This window comes from Typopeltis vanoorti, chromosome 12, assembly GCF_054136105.1.
Source record: "Typopeltis vanoorti isolate ZY-2024b chromosome 12, IOZ_Tvanoo_1.0, whole genome shotgun sequence".
NCBI lineage: Eukaryota > Metazoa > Arthropoda > Arachnida > Uropygi > Thelyphonidae > Typopeltis > Typopeltis vanoorti.
This window is the reverse complement of record NC_143560.1, coordinates 73,500,794-73,516,512: the sequence shown is the minus strand read 5'-3', so window position 1 is coordinate 73,516,512 and position 15,719 is coordinate 73,500,794. Positions and strand designations below refer to the sequence as shown.

Genomic DNA, 15,719 nt, shown 5'->3' with positions numbered 1-15,719 from the left:
ATCGATTTATTACTATGGATAAGACTTGGATTCACCATTACACAAAAGAATCAAAACAGTGGACAGAAGCTGGTTATTCCAAAGAAGACAAAATCAGTTCCACCAGTAGGAAAGTTCATGGGATCGGTGTTTTGAGATGCTCAAGGTGTTTTGTTTATTAATTATTTTGAAAAGGGGAAAACAATAACTGGGGAATATTATTCCGATCTTTTAACCAGACTAGACGAAAAAATTTGTGAGAAAAGACCCGGTTTGCAGAAGAAAAAAATCATCTTTCATCAGGACAGTGCACCTGCCCACAGATGTGTTTTGGCAATGGGAAAATTAAATGATCTGCACTATGAATTGGTGGAACAATTCATAGTGCAGATCCCTGTTGCCAAAATGTGTCACACCTTATTATTAAATTACTTTGGATTAGAGAAAGATGTTGGAAGTTTTTTCACTTGACTATACTATAAATTAAAGATACCAAGAAATTATATACTTGGCTTAATCCTTTATCCAACTCATATATGAAAATATGACTTCTGCATTACATCAACCTTAGTATCACCTCTAGGTCTGGCTCCCACTGAAGAGACCTCAGTAAAGGTCGAAACTGGTCTGGGTAGTGATCCTTCCCATAATCATAGCATTATACATGTCCACAAGGAGATGTGCTTTGCATTATGGGATACTAAGGCAAGTGATGTGAAGTCTTAGCTTCTATATACGAATTGCCCCAGTCCTGAAAAGACATCAGGCGCAGACTTTGTTTGCTTACACTTGGATAAAGGATTAAACCAAGTATATAATTTCTGGGTATCTTTAATTTATAGTATAACTAAGTGAAAAAACTTCCAACAATATGTGTTATGGTGGTGGTTCTTTATCCTCTCACCATTTAACTAATGCTGGGGCTTCACAAGGTTCTGTTCTTTCACCAACCCTCTTCCTTCTATATATCAATAACTTACTTCAGTTGACCTCCAACCCAGTACAGCATTTTGCAGATGACAGCACATTGCACTCCTCCCTTTCATTGGATAAACCTTACTCTACACAACATCACAACCACCATTGCCTGCAATTCTGATCTCCAAGCCATCCTCCAATGGGATTCAGATAACATCATCAGTTTCAAAGCTAGTAAAACCCAGTTGTCTTATTTCTCACAAAAAATAAGCATCGTCTCCCAATATTATTTTTGATAACACTCAAATTTCCAGACAAGATGAGATTTCTTGGAATCACCCTAACATCAAGCCACTCCTGGTATAAACACATCACAATCATTGATCCTCAAGCTTCTAAAAAATTAGGATTTCTCTTTTGCTCAAGACATTACTTCACCTCTGAACAGCTGTTAACCTTATACAAATCACAAATCTGCACAGCTATTGAATACTTCTCTCACGTTTGGAGTGGGCCCTAAGACCTCCCTCAAAAATGCTTGACTCAATACAGAGGAGTGCAATTAGATTGATTAATAACCGATCTCTTACCAACTCCCTCCTCCTACTTTTTCACAGGCATTTGTTTTCTACAAATATTTCCATGGCAAATGTTCATCTGAAATAGCATCAATATTTCCCCAACTCAGTACTAAGTCCGTTGGAACACGTGCAGGTGCTGGCCGATATCCCTTCACAGTACACCTTGAAACTCACAGAACAAGTTTCTTTTGCTCCTCCTTCATCCCTGCTACTGCTGTAATGTGGTATAGTCTTCCCCTGATTTGTTTCCCAAGGAATACAATATACAGGCTTTTAAATCAAATGTAAACAAGTTACTCCTTTCCCAAACCCACTGCCCATGCATGTACTAATGTACTATAGGTTGATTTACCAACCTCTTATGTATGGGCTCAATATAAAAACATAAAATTTACACAATTTTAGATTTATATGAGGGTCTCAGAAATATACCTATTGCATATAAACAGAGGAGTCACCATATCCAAGAATATGCAAGCAAGGCTAATCAAAGATATCATCATCAAATTCCTGACATGTACCCTCAAGGGATGTACAGGATATGATAGTACTACATGAAAAATTTACATCATTAGTAACTTCCTATCTACAATTTTCCTCCAAATCAGTCTGTTACTTGTCAAGACTGCAATATTATCAGATCTTATATTTCTATTGTCTAAGGTACTTTGTATCAGATCTTATATTTCTATCGTCTAAGGCACTTTGTACCGTATCAATCCACCTATATCTTGGTCTTCCTCGGGGTCGTTTTCCTGCCAATCTGGCAGAGAACACTTGTTTTGCTAATCTTTCCACGCCCATTCTGTTTAAGTGACCATACCACCAGATATTAGCTCTGCTAACAATGTCAAGTTCTTTCCTAATATCCTTGTTTTTTATATGATATTGCCATTGATGCCATCTGTTCATGCCGCTAATCTTTCTCAAGACTCTCATATCTGCGGTCTTTAGTCAAGTGTTTTACTTCTGACCCAGCTCTCAGATCCATAAATTAAAACTGGTTTGAACACTGTCTTGTATATATATACAGCTAATTTAGTATTCCGACTAATTTTTTTCTTATTCCATATGAATTTATTCAGTTGACTGCCTACCATACCAGCTTTGTTGATTCTGTTGTCTATTTCCATATTTAATTTACCATCTTCACTAAAATTCGTGCCTAAGTAACTGAAATGTTTTACTTGTTCCCCCTTCACAACACAGTTGACATTTTCAACAATTTTACTTATTTTCGTTGTCTTTGTCTTTTTAATGCTGACCTTCATACCATATCTAGTACAACAGTTATTCAATTTAGTCAGTTTACTCTTGCAAAGTTGTAGCGGATTTATTTAGAAGTATAACATCATCCGTATAAAGCAAAGAGCTGACATTAACATCTCCAATTCTGATATCATGTTTAATACCACTTTCCTTCATAATGTGATCCATATAGATAATGAATAACAGAGGGGATAATGTACATCCTTGTCTCGCACCAGATTTAACATTAAACCATCTCCCTGTACTTCCTTCAATTCTAACTGCTGACTTACAACTCAAATAAAGACTAAGTATTGCTTGATATAATGCCCCATTGACACCATATAACTGTAGCATATCAAATACAGTAGCTTCTCTCTTGGCACCTTGTCATATGCCTGTTCCAGATCGACAAAACTTAAATACAGATCTTTGTTATATTCCCATACTTTCTCAACTATTTGTCGTAAAGTGAAAATCTGATAATGACAGCCTCTATCTGGCCTGAATCCAGCTTGTTCTTCACCAAGCTTTTCTTCCACAATTCTTCTCAACCGTTTCTCAATAATACTTGCATAGATCTTGCCAAGAACACTCAGTAGGGAAATACCTCTGTAATTCTCACATTCAGTTTTATTTCCCTTTTTATATATGGGTACTATTAGAGCTCTACTCCAATCATTGGGAATTTGTCCCTCTGTCCAGGCTTTCTGAACTATGCAGCGCAGCCACTGCAAGACTTTTATACCACCATACTTCAGCATTTCTAGTCAAATATGATCTACTCCTGCTGCCTTTCCACATTTCAAGCCTTTGATGGCTTTTTCTACTTCAAGTATGGATATGTATTCCTGACTGCATGCCTGGTCAGTGTTTTTTACCACTGTGCTGTCATCACTGCTTGTTTCATTTAGCAGTTTTTCAAAGTAATTACTCCATACTTCAAGGATATCTTTTTCTCCCGTTTTCATGTCACCTTTATCATCTCTAACGCCTTTTACAGTACTCTTTCCTCCATTTCTAAGCTTCTTCAACAACCTCCAGAATATCTTACCAGCTTCTTGATATTTATTTTCTATGTTCTTGCCAAAGTACTCCCATGACTTTTGTTTAGCTAGTTTTACACGCTTTTTAGCATTCTTGCATTTGTCTCCATATTCTCTAAGAGCACAAGCCGAATTATTTGCCAGGAACTTTTGATATGCTTTCTTCTTTTTCTTCACTGCCTCTTTAACTTCCTGTGTCTACCATGGAGTTCTAATTTTTCTATCTTTGCAGACAACTTCACCACATGCCTCTCTGACTGAATCAATCAGGTTTTTTTTCAAGGCTTGCCGCTGAATCTCCAAGGTTTGGTTCCTGTTCTCAAACTCTCATTTTTTCTTCAATAATCTTTGTGTATTTTAGTCTACAGTTCACATCTGAGATCTGCTCAACTTTTATTTGCTTTAAAACTTTCTTATATGTTATTCTTTTTTTCAATATGAAATTCAATTTTATCCTGCTCAAGACTAAATAGTGATCACTTCCAATTTCAAATCCTCTGTACACTCTGGTGTCCTGCACCAGGGAGAAAACATCACTATCAACAATAACATAGTCAATGAGACTTTTCTTATTCCTTGCCTCTTCTTTCCATGTGAATTTTTGCACATTTTTATGTTGGAACATGGTGTTAGTAATAACCAGTCCATGACCAGAGCAGAAATCCAACAAGTATTTGCCATTATTATTAGCTTTGCTCTTTTCTCCAAATTTTCCCAAAATTTTTTTGTATCTGACAATCATTTCCTACTCTGCTATTTAGATCCCCAGCAAGGACCAACTTTTCCTTTTTCATTGTGTCAGTTGCTTTTTCTAAAGCATCAAAAAATTCCTCCACTTCTACCTTAGTAGAACCTTCTGTAGGACTATAGGCACAAATAAGTCTCCTTGTCGAATTCCCCATTCTGATATTTGCCCACATCACTCTGCTTGAAACTCTCTGCCATTCAAGAAGATTAGCCTCATATTTTGTGTTGAATACTATGGCTATTCCTTCTTTTCCTTGATTGTCTTTTCCTGAATATAACATTTTGTATTTATTGCTCAGAAAGATCTCACCAGTTTTTGTCTTTTTTGTTTCAGTCACCCCTATTATGTCGATCTGGTACTTATCTAATTCTTCAGCTAGCTCCATTTCTTTGCCATTCAGGCTTCTTATGTTGATAGTACTGATCTTTAACTGTGATGATGTTGAGTTGGAGTGTGCTTTCAGATTTGTTCCAGTAGCTGACTTTTCGCTGTTCGCCCTGGTTCCCTGGCGAAAACAACGGGGGGGGGCCTTGTTTAACCGGGTGAACGCCCCAGCCGACATGAAATTTTGTCATGTTGTACCATCATTTTCTATATTGGTTTAACAAATAAGAATACAATTTGGTCGGCTAAATCCCAAATTGTCAGCCAATCCTCATTCGTTCAGTATTCAGGTAGATACCCAACAGGGTGCACCACGAGACGGTGAGGATTGGACATTAGGTCAGAAGCCCTGGTCAGTTCTCCACATTCCTTTAAAGGCTATTTGGAGGTCTCCTCTCAGTTATACAGCTTTGACCCTTAAGCATCCCCATCAAAGATATTATGATTACTTAAAGAACACGGAAGATGAAAGCAAAACAAGTGTTGAGGCAAAAATGACAGGAAAAATACCTAAAAGAAGAACAAATATGGGAGTTGATGTAGTTAGGAGATCAAATTCAATGAGCTAATCAAATTAGAGACCTGACAAATAAGACCAATATGGAAAAAGGTTGTGGTTTGGAAACTGGGGGGATAAATACTGTTAGACTAACCTATCTGGTATACAGCAGAAAATAATGATGATGTAGCATACTCATGATAGAGTTATGCTCAAGAATTTACAATCTCATGAGTGAGATTATAAAAATTATATTAAACACGTGTGCATTTAGCAAAAGATCTTGGACTCTCTGTGTCCACTTTGAGCACGATAGTAAAAAACAGGTCAAGCATTGAACTCAATGCAACGCAATCTGGCACTATGTCAAAAAAAAAAAATGAAAAGCAAAAACAATCAACAACTAAAGATTTTTTTAAATAGATATATGTAAGTAATTGTAAATTCATTTATTTTCAGTTTTTAAATTTTGTAATCTAGTATGTAGACTCACATACTAGCAGTAAGTCATCTTTTTTTACATTTCCTGCTATTTACACTTTTTTCCATCAGTTTCCTGAAAAGTGTAAAAAAGGAATTTTATTGTATATATATATATATATATATATATATAAAGGCAAAATAGCTTTTAAAGAAAAATTCAAAAAGCCTTGATCAGGCCTCATATTGACTACTATGTACAAATTTAATCACCTGGTTTTTGTAAAGATTAAGAGATACTGGAAAGGGTTCAGATGTGATGACTGACTTAGGTGGTTTCTGGTCTTGGGAATATTGAGTATGATGAACAGTTGAGAAAATGCAATTTACAGTCTAGTGGACAGGAGGAGGAGAGAAAGAAAACAAAAGGTCATTCCTGGAAGCTGTATAAAGAAAATGTGAGCAAGGGAGTGAGAAGTAGTTTTTTTTTTGCATGGAGAGAGAGAGAGAGTAGTGGTGAGTGACTGGAATGGATTGCCTGGGAGTGTGGTTGAGTATACAGAAAGTGGATCATTTAAGGTGCAGTTTGATGACCCCATGTATGACAGAAGGAACTCCCACAATCTTTTGGCATGGTCTGATGATGATAATAATATACAGGGTTAGCCTAAAAGAAATAGACACTTGCAAAGTTTTACAGAAAGAAGAGTTTTAATAGCATGGCTGAAATACTTACATGGTTTGAAGAGTACATCCTGAAGTTTACATGGGTAAGTTACAAGTGTTCTATGTGTGACCCTTTTGTAACACAACAAATATCAATGCGATAGTCCAGTTCTTCCCAAACACTTCTCAGCATGTCCATGTCAACAGTCGCAGCAGCTACTGTGATGCGTTGTTTAAGATCGTCCACACTTGTAGGGAGGGGAGGAACAAAAACTCTGTCCTTTATATACCCCCATAAGAAGTAGTCACAGGGTGTTAAATCCAGATTTCTTGGTGGCCAACATGTAACAGCCATGTTCTGGGTGGTTGAACGTCCAATCCAACACCGAGGCAAATTTTCATCCAGGTAATTTCTAACTTCAAGGTGCCAGTGCAACGGGGCGCCATCTTGGACAAATATGAAATTGTCATTGTCTTCTTGTAGTTGAGGCATCAGCCACTCACGTAACATGTCTAGGTAAGTTATTCCATGCACTGATTTTTTTTGGAAAAAGAATGGTCCATACGCCTTTTTTCACTCCATTGCTGCATGTCCATACAGAATGAGTGACGGAAGATTTTGTTGTTTTCTTTGAGGTTCTGCAGTAATTGCAACCAGTAAGGGAACATTCGCAAACATTTACGCAAGATATTCCACACAGTCTTTTGTGGAACTTGAAGTTGTAAACTTGCACATGTTGTCGACTTCTTCAGGCTGTGCGTGTAAGTCTCACAAACACGAGTCACTGTTTCCTTGGATACAGGTGGTCTCCCAGGACTTTTCCCCTTGCACAGACAACCAGTCTCCTTAAATTTCTTGCTCCAATCGTAGATTGACTGCCGTGTGGGTAGTTGTTTACCATACCGTGTTCTAAAACGACGCTGCACGACAGTAACAGAATTTGTTTTTGCAAATTCAATCACGCAGAAAGCCTTCTCCATCTGGCTAGCAACCATACTGCTTGACTTACGTCAAGGGCGCTCACGTTCTGCTGCTGATGTCATGAAGACAAACGAAAAGCGGAGGTCATAAACTTGAGGACTTTTTCTATAAAACAGTACTAAATGCTTTCTGATGTAACAAACAAATTTCAATTTATAAAGCATTTAAACTGTCTATTTCATTTAAGCTAACCCTGTACTTTTAATATTTCAAGAACACATGACTAAGATGTCACAACAAAACAGAAATCATTTTCATTTATTATTGCTTCAATTATATCGTACTACACTTTTATACAGCCAGAACTGTGAATCAGGAAATATCACAAACGTGTATATTCTTTGGCAGTTCTGAATACATTTATGTTCTTGTGTTTCAGGTGAAGTAGGAATGTTCTCAAGGCCATCAACTGCTAATACGGCATATGGAATATCTGGATGTTTTTTAAGAGAATCCCTGTGAAAAGAAATGATGTTATTGATACAGCTGTCATAAAAAAACATAAAAAAAAAACATAGATCCATGTTGCTTAATAAAAATGGACACCTTTCTCATATTAGAGTACAAAAACAGAAGTCACCATAGTTTTCATGTGTTTTAAAAGAAATGCATGTTAAAATGTTCCAGAGAAACATCTTGCACACCAAATTCAATGCTTCACAGTAAACACATTAAGCTGAAGTATAACCATGGCAAAAGAATCTTAATTACATAACTGCAGCTAAACAAATATTTAATTTTTTTTTTCCCCTTCCATGTGAATCACACTCATCAAAGAAGTCTTTGATGAGTATGATTCACATGGAAGGCCTCTAAAGAAGCAAATTTTTAGTCTCTAAAGAAGCAAAGTGGTTATCTCACACTGGGAGAAAAAAAATTCATCAATCTCCTAGACATTCACAAAACATTCATGCCTATGGTGGGATCTAACCTAAAGCCAGCTGATATGTGGTCATGTTATCTACTCAACTAATCATTCCAATGTTAGGTTTACCATAATTAAGTTTAAATATAGTCAAAACTGGATAAAGTGCATATATTATTATTATGATTTCGTGACACCTCCAAGGAGTCCAAAGACTCATTGAAGGAGGGCACCTACTCTACAATGGTTCATCTCGATTATCTACCACTCACCACCCCCACTAGTAATTTTTTTTGTCTGTAAATATTAAGTTCAATAAATGTGCCACAATGCACCTCACATTTATGCAGAGATTTTCTTGCTAATGATCATTTAGTTTTTTAAATCATCTTGGAACTAAAATATCTGATATCAATCTTGAACAAAAGCAATCAACTCTCACTCTAGTGAATGTAGATTCACTAGAGTGAGATCTACATCTCACTCTAGTACACCCACAGATACGAGACCCGTCGACACTTCTGCGCATGTCAAAAGAAGGAGAATCCATTCTGATAATAGGGTAATCAATCCGTATTGTGGGATAAGTGTTTATTATTACATGTCAGAAAACTAACTTCTCTTTTATGATCATTGTAGTTTTTAAAGTGGTAATTATTTTGTTTGTATAACAGTTGGAAAATTTTACGTATAAAGCATGCGATTTCGCATGTTGGTGACCAATTCGTACATCGCCTTATTTCTTTCTCTCCTTCAACATGAATTGACTCTTCTTGGCAGTCTGCCAACGACAGCTTTCACTTCTGTGGTCGGATATATAATGCTTTTGATGGGACATTTTGGCAGTTGGTTATTGTGTATGTTTGCCATGGTGAGAGATGAAACTGCAGTAATATCAAATTAGAAAAAAAAAATTTTCTAAATACAAAATTAGTAAGCAAAGTGAGTCAAGTAAACTGGGGATTCTTACCTAATGTCCAATCCTCATCCCATTAGTAGCTATCCACTTGGTGCTGAATGAATGAGGATGGGCTGGCAATTTGAGACTTAGCCAACAAAATTGTGCTCTCTATTAGCTTAACAAATGCACATGCTGGTATAACATGATGAGCTTTCATGCTAAGTGATGTGTCACCCAGTTAAACAAGGCCCATGCTGTTTTCATCAGGGAACTGGGAACTAGGGTGAACGGTGAAAAGTAAGCTAATGGTACAAACTCTAACTCAATATTTAGAAGATGAAAAACAAGCTCAACATCAGAAGAAATGAAGATAAGAACCATCAATATAAACTGTATTAATGAAAAGGAAATTGAACTTGCAGAAGAAATAGAAAAGTCCATGTGGATGTAACTGGCATTACTGAGACAAAGAAGACAAAAACTGATGAGATTTAACTAAATAATAAGTATAGAATGTTATTTTCAGACAATAATGATCAAGGAAAGGAAGGAGTAGCAATAGCATTCAACATCAAACATGAGGATAAACTTCTTGATTGGAAGGCAGTTTCAAGTAGACTTGTGTGGGCAAACTTCAAAATGGGGAAATGGACAATGAAACTTATCTGTGCCTATGATCCCACAGAAGGTCCTCGTATAAAAGAAGTGGAGAAATTTTCTGTCATTAGAGCAGGAAGATGACATAAATAAAATGGAAAAAGTGCTCCTTGTTGGAGAGCTAAACAGTAAAGTAGGAAATGAATCCCAGCAGGCATATAGGAACATTTTGGGAAAATTTGGAGAAATGGGCAAGCCTAATAATAATGATAAGTATCTGCTGAACTTTTCCTCAGGACATAGACTACTCGTTACTAACATGTTCCAACATAAAGATGTGCACAAGATCACATGGAGAGAAGAAATCAGAAAATCCTCGCTGACTATGTCACATCGTTGATGGTGGCATCTTCATGCAGGTTCAGGATACAAACATGTACAAAGGATTTCAAATTTGAAGTGGCTATCATTTCATTCTAAGTAAGATAAAAATGAACAGCACACCAAAAAGAACAGTATGTAAGAAAGTTTTAAAAAGAATTAAAGTTGAGCTGCTTTCACTGGTAAACTGCAGACTTAACTATACAAACATTATTTAAGAAAAAATAAAACTATTTGAAAACAAGAACTAAACTTTGGAGTCTCAATGGAAAACTCAAGAAAACACTGACTGATTTAGCCAGGTAGGTATGTGGTGAAGTTGTCTACAAGAACAGAAAAATAAGAGCGTGTTAGTGGATACAAAAAGTTAAAGAAAAGAAGGAATCCTTGGAAAAGAAGAAATCATACCAAAAGTTCCTAGCAAATAAGTTGGTACATGCCCTAAAAGAATACAGAGAAAAATGTAAGAAAGCTAAGCTATGTGTAAAAATAGCTAAAGAAAAGTCATGGGCAGACTTTGGTAATAATATAGAAGATAAATATCAGGAAGATGGCAAAACGTTTTGGAGGCTATTGAAAAAGCTTAGAAATGAAGGTAAGACTACTGTACAAGGAATCAAAGATGATAAAGTGGCATAAAAACTGAAGATAAGGATATTCTAAATGCTTGTAGTAATTACTTTGAAAACTGTTAAACAAAACAAAGAGTGACAGACATTGGTAGAAAATTTGAAAAAGGAACGTAAACAGGAGCATACTTTTCAATAACTGGGTTAGAAAAAAGTCATCAAAACTTGAAATGTGTAAAGGCCACTGGAGTAGATGATATTCAATGCTCAAATATATGGGTATAAAAGATTCACAGTGGCTACTGCATTCAGAGAGCTTGATCAGAAGGGTCATATTCCAGATGATTGGAGTAGGACTCTCAAAGTTCCCATCTATAAAAAAAAATTTAATAAAGTTGAATGGAAGAATTACAGAGAAATATCTTTAATAAGTGTTCCAGTAGTATGTAGAAATGAAATAAATATAATTTAAGCTTTCATAAATCATATTCATACAAGTATACTTGAAAAGAGAGTGAGAAAAATAGTGGAGAAGAACAAGCTGGGTTCAGGACAAATAGAGGATGTCAAGTTCAGATTTTTACTTTAAACAAATAATTGAGAAATCCTGGAAATATGACAAGGATCTGTAATTAATTTTGTATATCTGGAAAAGGCATGTGACCTAGAGAAAACCTTTTCAAAACTCTACAATTATATGGTTTAAATGAACATTATACAAAACAATGTATAGTCTATATTTAAGTTGTACGTCAACAGTTAGAATTGAAGGAAATACAGGAAGATAGGTTGATGTAAAATCATAGTTAAGACAAAGATGCACATTATCTCTAGTCTTATTCATCATCTATATGGATCACATTATGAAAGATAGTGGTATTAAACTTGATATTAGAATTGCAGATATCAAACTTTGCTCTTTGCTTCATGCAGATGATGTACTCCTAAATACATCTAAATGGAAGTCTCCAGGATTCTCTAACTAAATTGAATAACAGCTGTAACAAATTTGGCATGAAAATCAGCAGTAAGAAGACTAAGATTATGAAAATAGATAGGATAAAAATCTTCTTCAGGTGCATTTTCGGTGGAGAATCTATAGAACAAGTAAAATATTTCAGCTATTTTGACAGTTTTTAGTGAAGATGGCAAATTAAATTTGGAAATACACAACAGAATAAGCAAAGCTGGTATGGTGGGAAGCCAGCTGAATAAATTTATATGGAATAAGAGAGAAATTAGTCAAAACTAGCAGTATACAAGACAGTGTTCAAAACCAGTTTTAAATTATGGATCTGAGCATTCTGATAAAAATTAGGGAAGTGAACAGATAACGTCAATGGCAAAATCATATTAAATATGAATTTTTATGTTAAATTCACATTTAATTTCCTTTCAACTTCCTTTCTAATACCTTCAGGTATTAGAAAGGAAGTTGGCACTGTTAGCATTCAAGAATGTGTGAGCAGAGCTAATCTAAAGTGGCATGACCACTTAAACAGAATGAGAGAGGAATTGATGCCAATATGGCAGGAAAGAGAACTAGAGGTTTGATCAGTTAGAAGTGCCTTAAAAAAACAAAATGTTAGATACAATATTGTAGTGCTGACAAGAGATTAATATGGAGGAAAATTGTTGATAAGAGATTAGTAATAATGTAAACTTAATCATGTAGTTCTGTCATAGTAGTCCCCTGAGGATACATATCAGGAAACTGATGATTATGATGATGGATGATGAGTTTTTACTATTCAAGAAACTGCTTGAAATAAATAAATTTTGTCTTCAATGTACATAAATTTTCTTAAACAGGGGCTTTAATTCACTACATTCATTTATTAAACAGCAAATCCTGAATCAAAACAGTGACCAACTTAGCCAAAAAATATATGACAATGGTGAGCAGAAAATTAAAAATGTGCAGTCCAGGAAAAAAGGTTCTTAACAAGCTGAATATCTGCTCTCCAGTCAACATGCTGTGGGTTCAAATCCCACTACAGTAATGAATGATTTTATTAATGTTGTATATGGTAGATGAATTTCATCACCTACAGACCCACCCATCCTGCTACTGCAGGCCTGGAAGTGGCTTCAAAAATTTCTCATGTTCTTTCTCTAAAGCACAGTTTGCCAGATTATCTAACCCTCAGTACCAATACTAATGTTATGGGCTTACAGCTTTTGTGGGAGAGGTTCAGGTCAAATAATAATCAGCAAATGCCACTAGAAAAAGACTGAGAAAATAGAAAAATACAAGAAAACTTAAGTATAGTTGTGCATAAATGTAGACACTTTATGTTTATATATTCATTAAAGTAGCAATATTTTTACAGAAATCCTCACACAGATTTTCAGAGAAATATAGAAGATACACATCAGCATTATATTAACATAGCAGTGTTTTCCAAAGTGTGGTATTTGTACCCCCAGGAGTATGCAAAAGGTCTTTAAGGATACTGAGGCACTTAAAAAAATATATATATATTACTAATTATATGAAGAGCCAAAAGCTTCAATTCGGCGACATAACTTATTTAAGTTAAAGGGATATTACATCCCATATTGTTTCTTAGCCGAATAAGAAACTCAAAGAGTTTCATGCTGAATATAGAAACTATATAAAGTTTGGCGATTCCAAGCGTAAGCAAATACCTGGATACTGCAGCAACTGACCCTTTAGGTAGTGCAAACTGAGACAACTCATATCAAAGGTGGAGCAAGTTCCGATCACTATTCTTGATATTTTACCCATAATGTGAACTTAGCTCCTAGGAGCTGTATTATTGTTCTCCTTCTCTCATAATGTAGAACAATAATACAGCTCCTAGGAGCTAAGTTCACATTATGGGTAAATATCAAGAATAGTGATCAGAGCTTGCTCCACCTTTGATATGCGTTGCCTCAGCTTGCACTACCTAAAGGGTCAGTTGATGCAGTATCCAGGTATTTGCTTACACTTGGAATCGCCGAACTTTATATATTCCTGATTGCATCCTTTGTATTTTCTACAGTTATGAGAATAATAACCAACATATTAGCCTTACCACCAGAATTACTATAATCCATGGAAATTTCACGGCATGCTAAGCCTGTCAGTACAGCAAGTTAAAACTGAAGCTTTCTAGACAACTAAACAGGTTAGCCTTTCTAAAAGGCTGCCGGGATAACACCATCCCTAACAGTGTTAAATTAAAACACTGCTTAATTCACTAATGGCCGTCCACATTTATAAGTGCACTAACTTCACTCTTCTAAGCGAACAGATTGACACCGTACACATTCTACTTTCTTGTATAATGAAACCTGCAGAGTACCTATAACTACAGAATAACACGTATGCCTGAGTAAAAATAAATTTATTATGTAAACATTTTGCCTTACATATCATAAGACATCATCAGTACAAAGAGCAAACAACAAGGAATTGAATAAGAAAGCAGCAGAGCACGTGCATTAAAGTGGAATCACTATAAGTATTCAGTAGCATGTTTATGGATTAAAACTAGTGTGCTGAAAATAATTAAAATTAGTTTAAAATAATATATATATATATATATATATATATATATATATATATATATATATATAAGAGATAAATTTATTTAATACAATTGATGATAACAATTTCCCACACTTTTGGAATAATGAGGGCAGTCATTACGATTGAGATTAGATCAATGAAGTAGGGCTTCAGCACTTTCTTTTTATAAACATTCATGTTTATATATGGATCTATGCAGCAGCTTAGTGTTTTGCCAGGCCAGATCTGATAAGATAAAAGATTTGATAAGACGGATGTGGTCTTGATGTTCAGAGATACTTATATTTACAGATCTTCCTATTTGTCCATAGTAAGACAAGTTGTATGAACATGGTACTTGGCATACGCCAGGTAACATCAGTGGTGAGAATTTGTCTTTTGGAAAAGGTAACAGGTATGAATTTGGTTTGATGGGGGTTATAGGTTACAATAAGTTGATAGTTTTTCATCGTTTTTGCCACATGTTCAGAGATGCCTTTAATATATGGTACAGGAGTCCAGGGGGCTTCTTGTCTGGGTTGCTTTATAGAAGAGTGTTTAATTATTTTTTGGGTTATTATTGGATTATATCCACTCAGTAAGGCTGTTTCTTTGACAATTTCCAATTCTTGTTTTAGAGATTCTTCAGAAGAACAAATTTTGTGTGCTCTAGATAAGCACTTCCCAAACTGTGGGCCGCGGCCCCCCTTGGGGGCCGTAAGTTTTGTTGAGGGGGCTGTGAAATAATGAAAACAAATTGAAAATGTTTTAAGACTTAAGTAGATTTTTTTAATCTTAAAAGAACCTATTTCATTTTTATTTTTTCTTATTTTTTATATTTTAATGGAAAAAAAATCACACATTGGTGTGGGTTCACAAATTTTGCTTCCTGCATATTTCAGCGCTTTATGAATATTAGTAAATATATGCTTATTCATATAAGTTTCATTTCAAAGCAGAAATCTAAGAATTGCAGTTTCAAATATTTCACCTGATATTGGTGTAGCAGTATTGAAACACGTCCATCACATTAAATTGTTATTAAACTTCTTTTATGTTTTTAATTCTTTCTTTATTACTAATCGTTTTAAGTTTCATGTGCTTGTACTGCAAATGTACAATAATAACATTATATCTACCTATATAAAAAATGAGATAATGTGCCATGTCAAGCGTGTATGTAAGATGCTAAAAATGTAATATTTGCATTTGATTTTTGCAATATTCACTGTGTATGTTTTGTATTGAATATAAATATAATAAATATTATAATAATATATGTCTATATTACAATTTTTTTCGAGGGGGGGCGTGAAATATTTTAATTTTTCTAAAGGGGACCCTGACATCCAGAAGTTTGGGAAGCACTGCTCTAGATAGTAGGGATTTTATAATGCCATACTTTTAAGATGAAT

At 35.1% G+C, this 15,719-nt stretch overlaps 1 protein-coding gene across 2 annotated transcripts in view; it reads right to left on the bottom strand.

The window, feature by feature from the left end:
• Window positions 1-7,702: 7,702 nt before the first annotated feature.
• The window catches only part of LOC150100888 (ribonuclease P protein subunit p40-like), a 112,062-nt gene continuing 104,045 nt past the window's right edge, over window positions 7,703-15,719 (bottom strand). For both annotated transcript variants that reach the window (XM_090402026.1, XM_090402028.1), the window contains one exon: window positions 7,703-7,927. In XM_090402026.1, coding sequence (XP_090258152.1) covers window positions 7,741-7,927 — 187 coding nt within the window. In that variant the 3' untranslated portion in view covers window positions 7,703-7,740. The remainder of the gene's footprint in view (window positions 7,928-15,719) is intronic.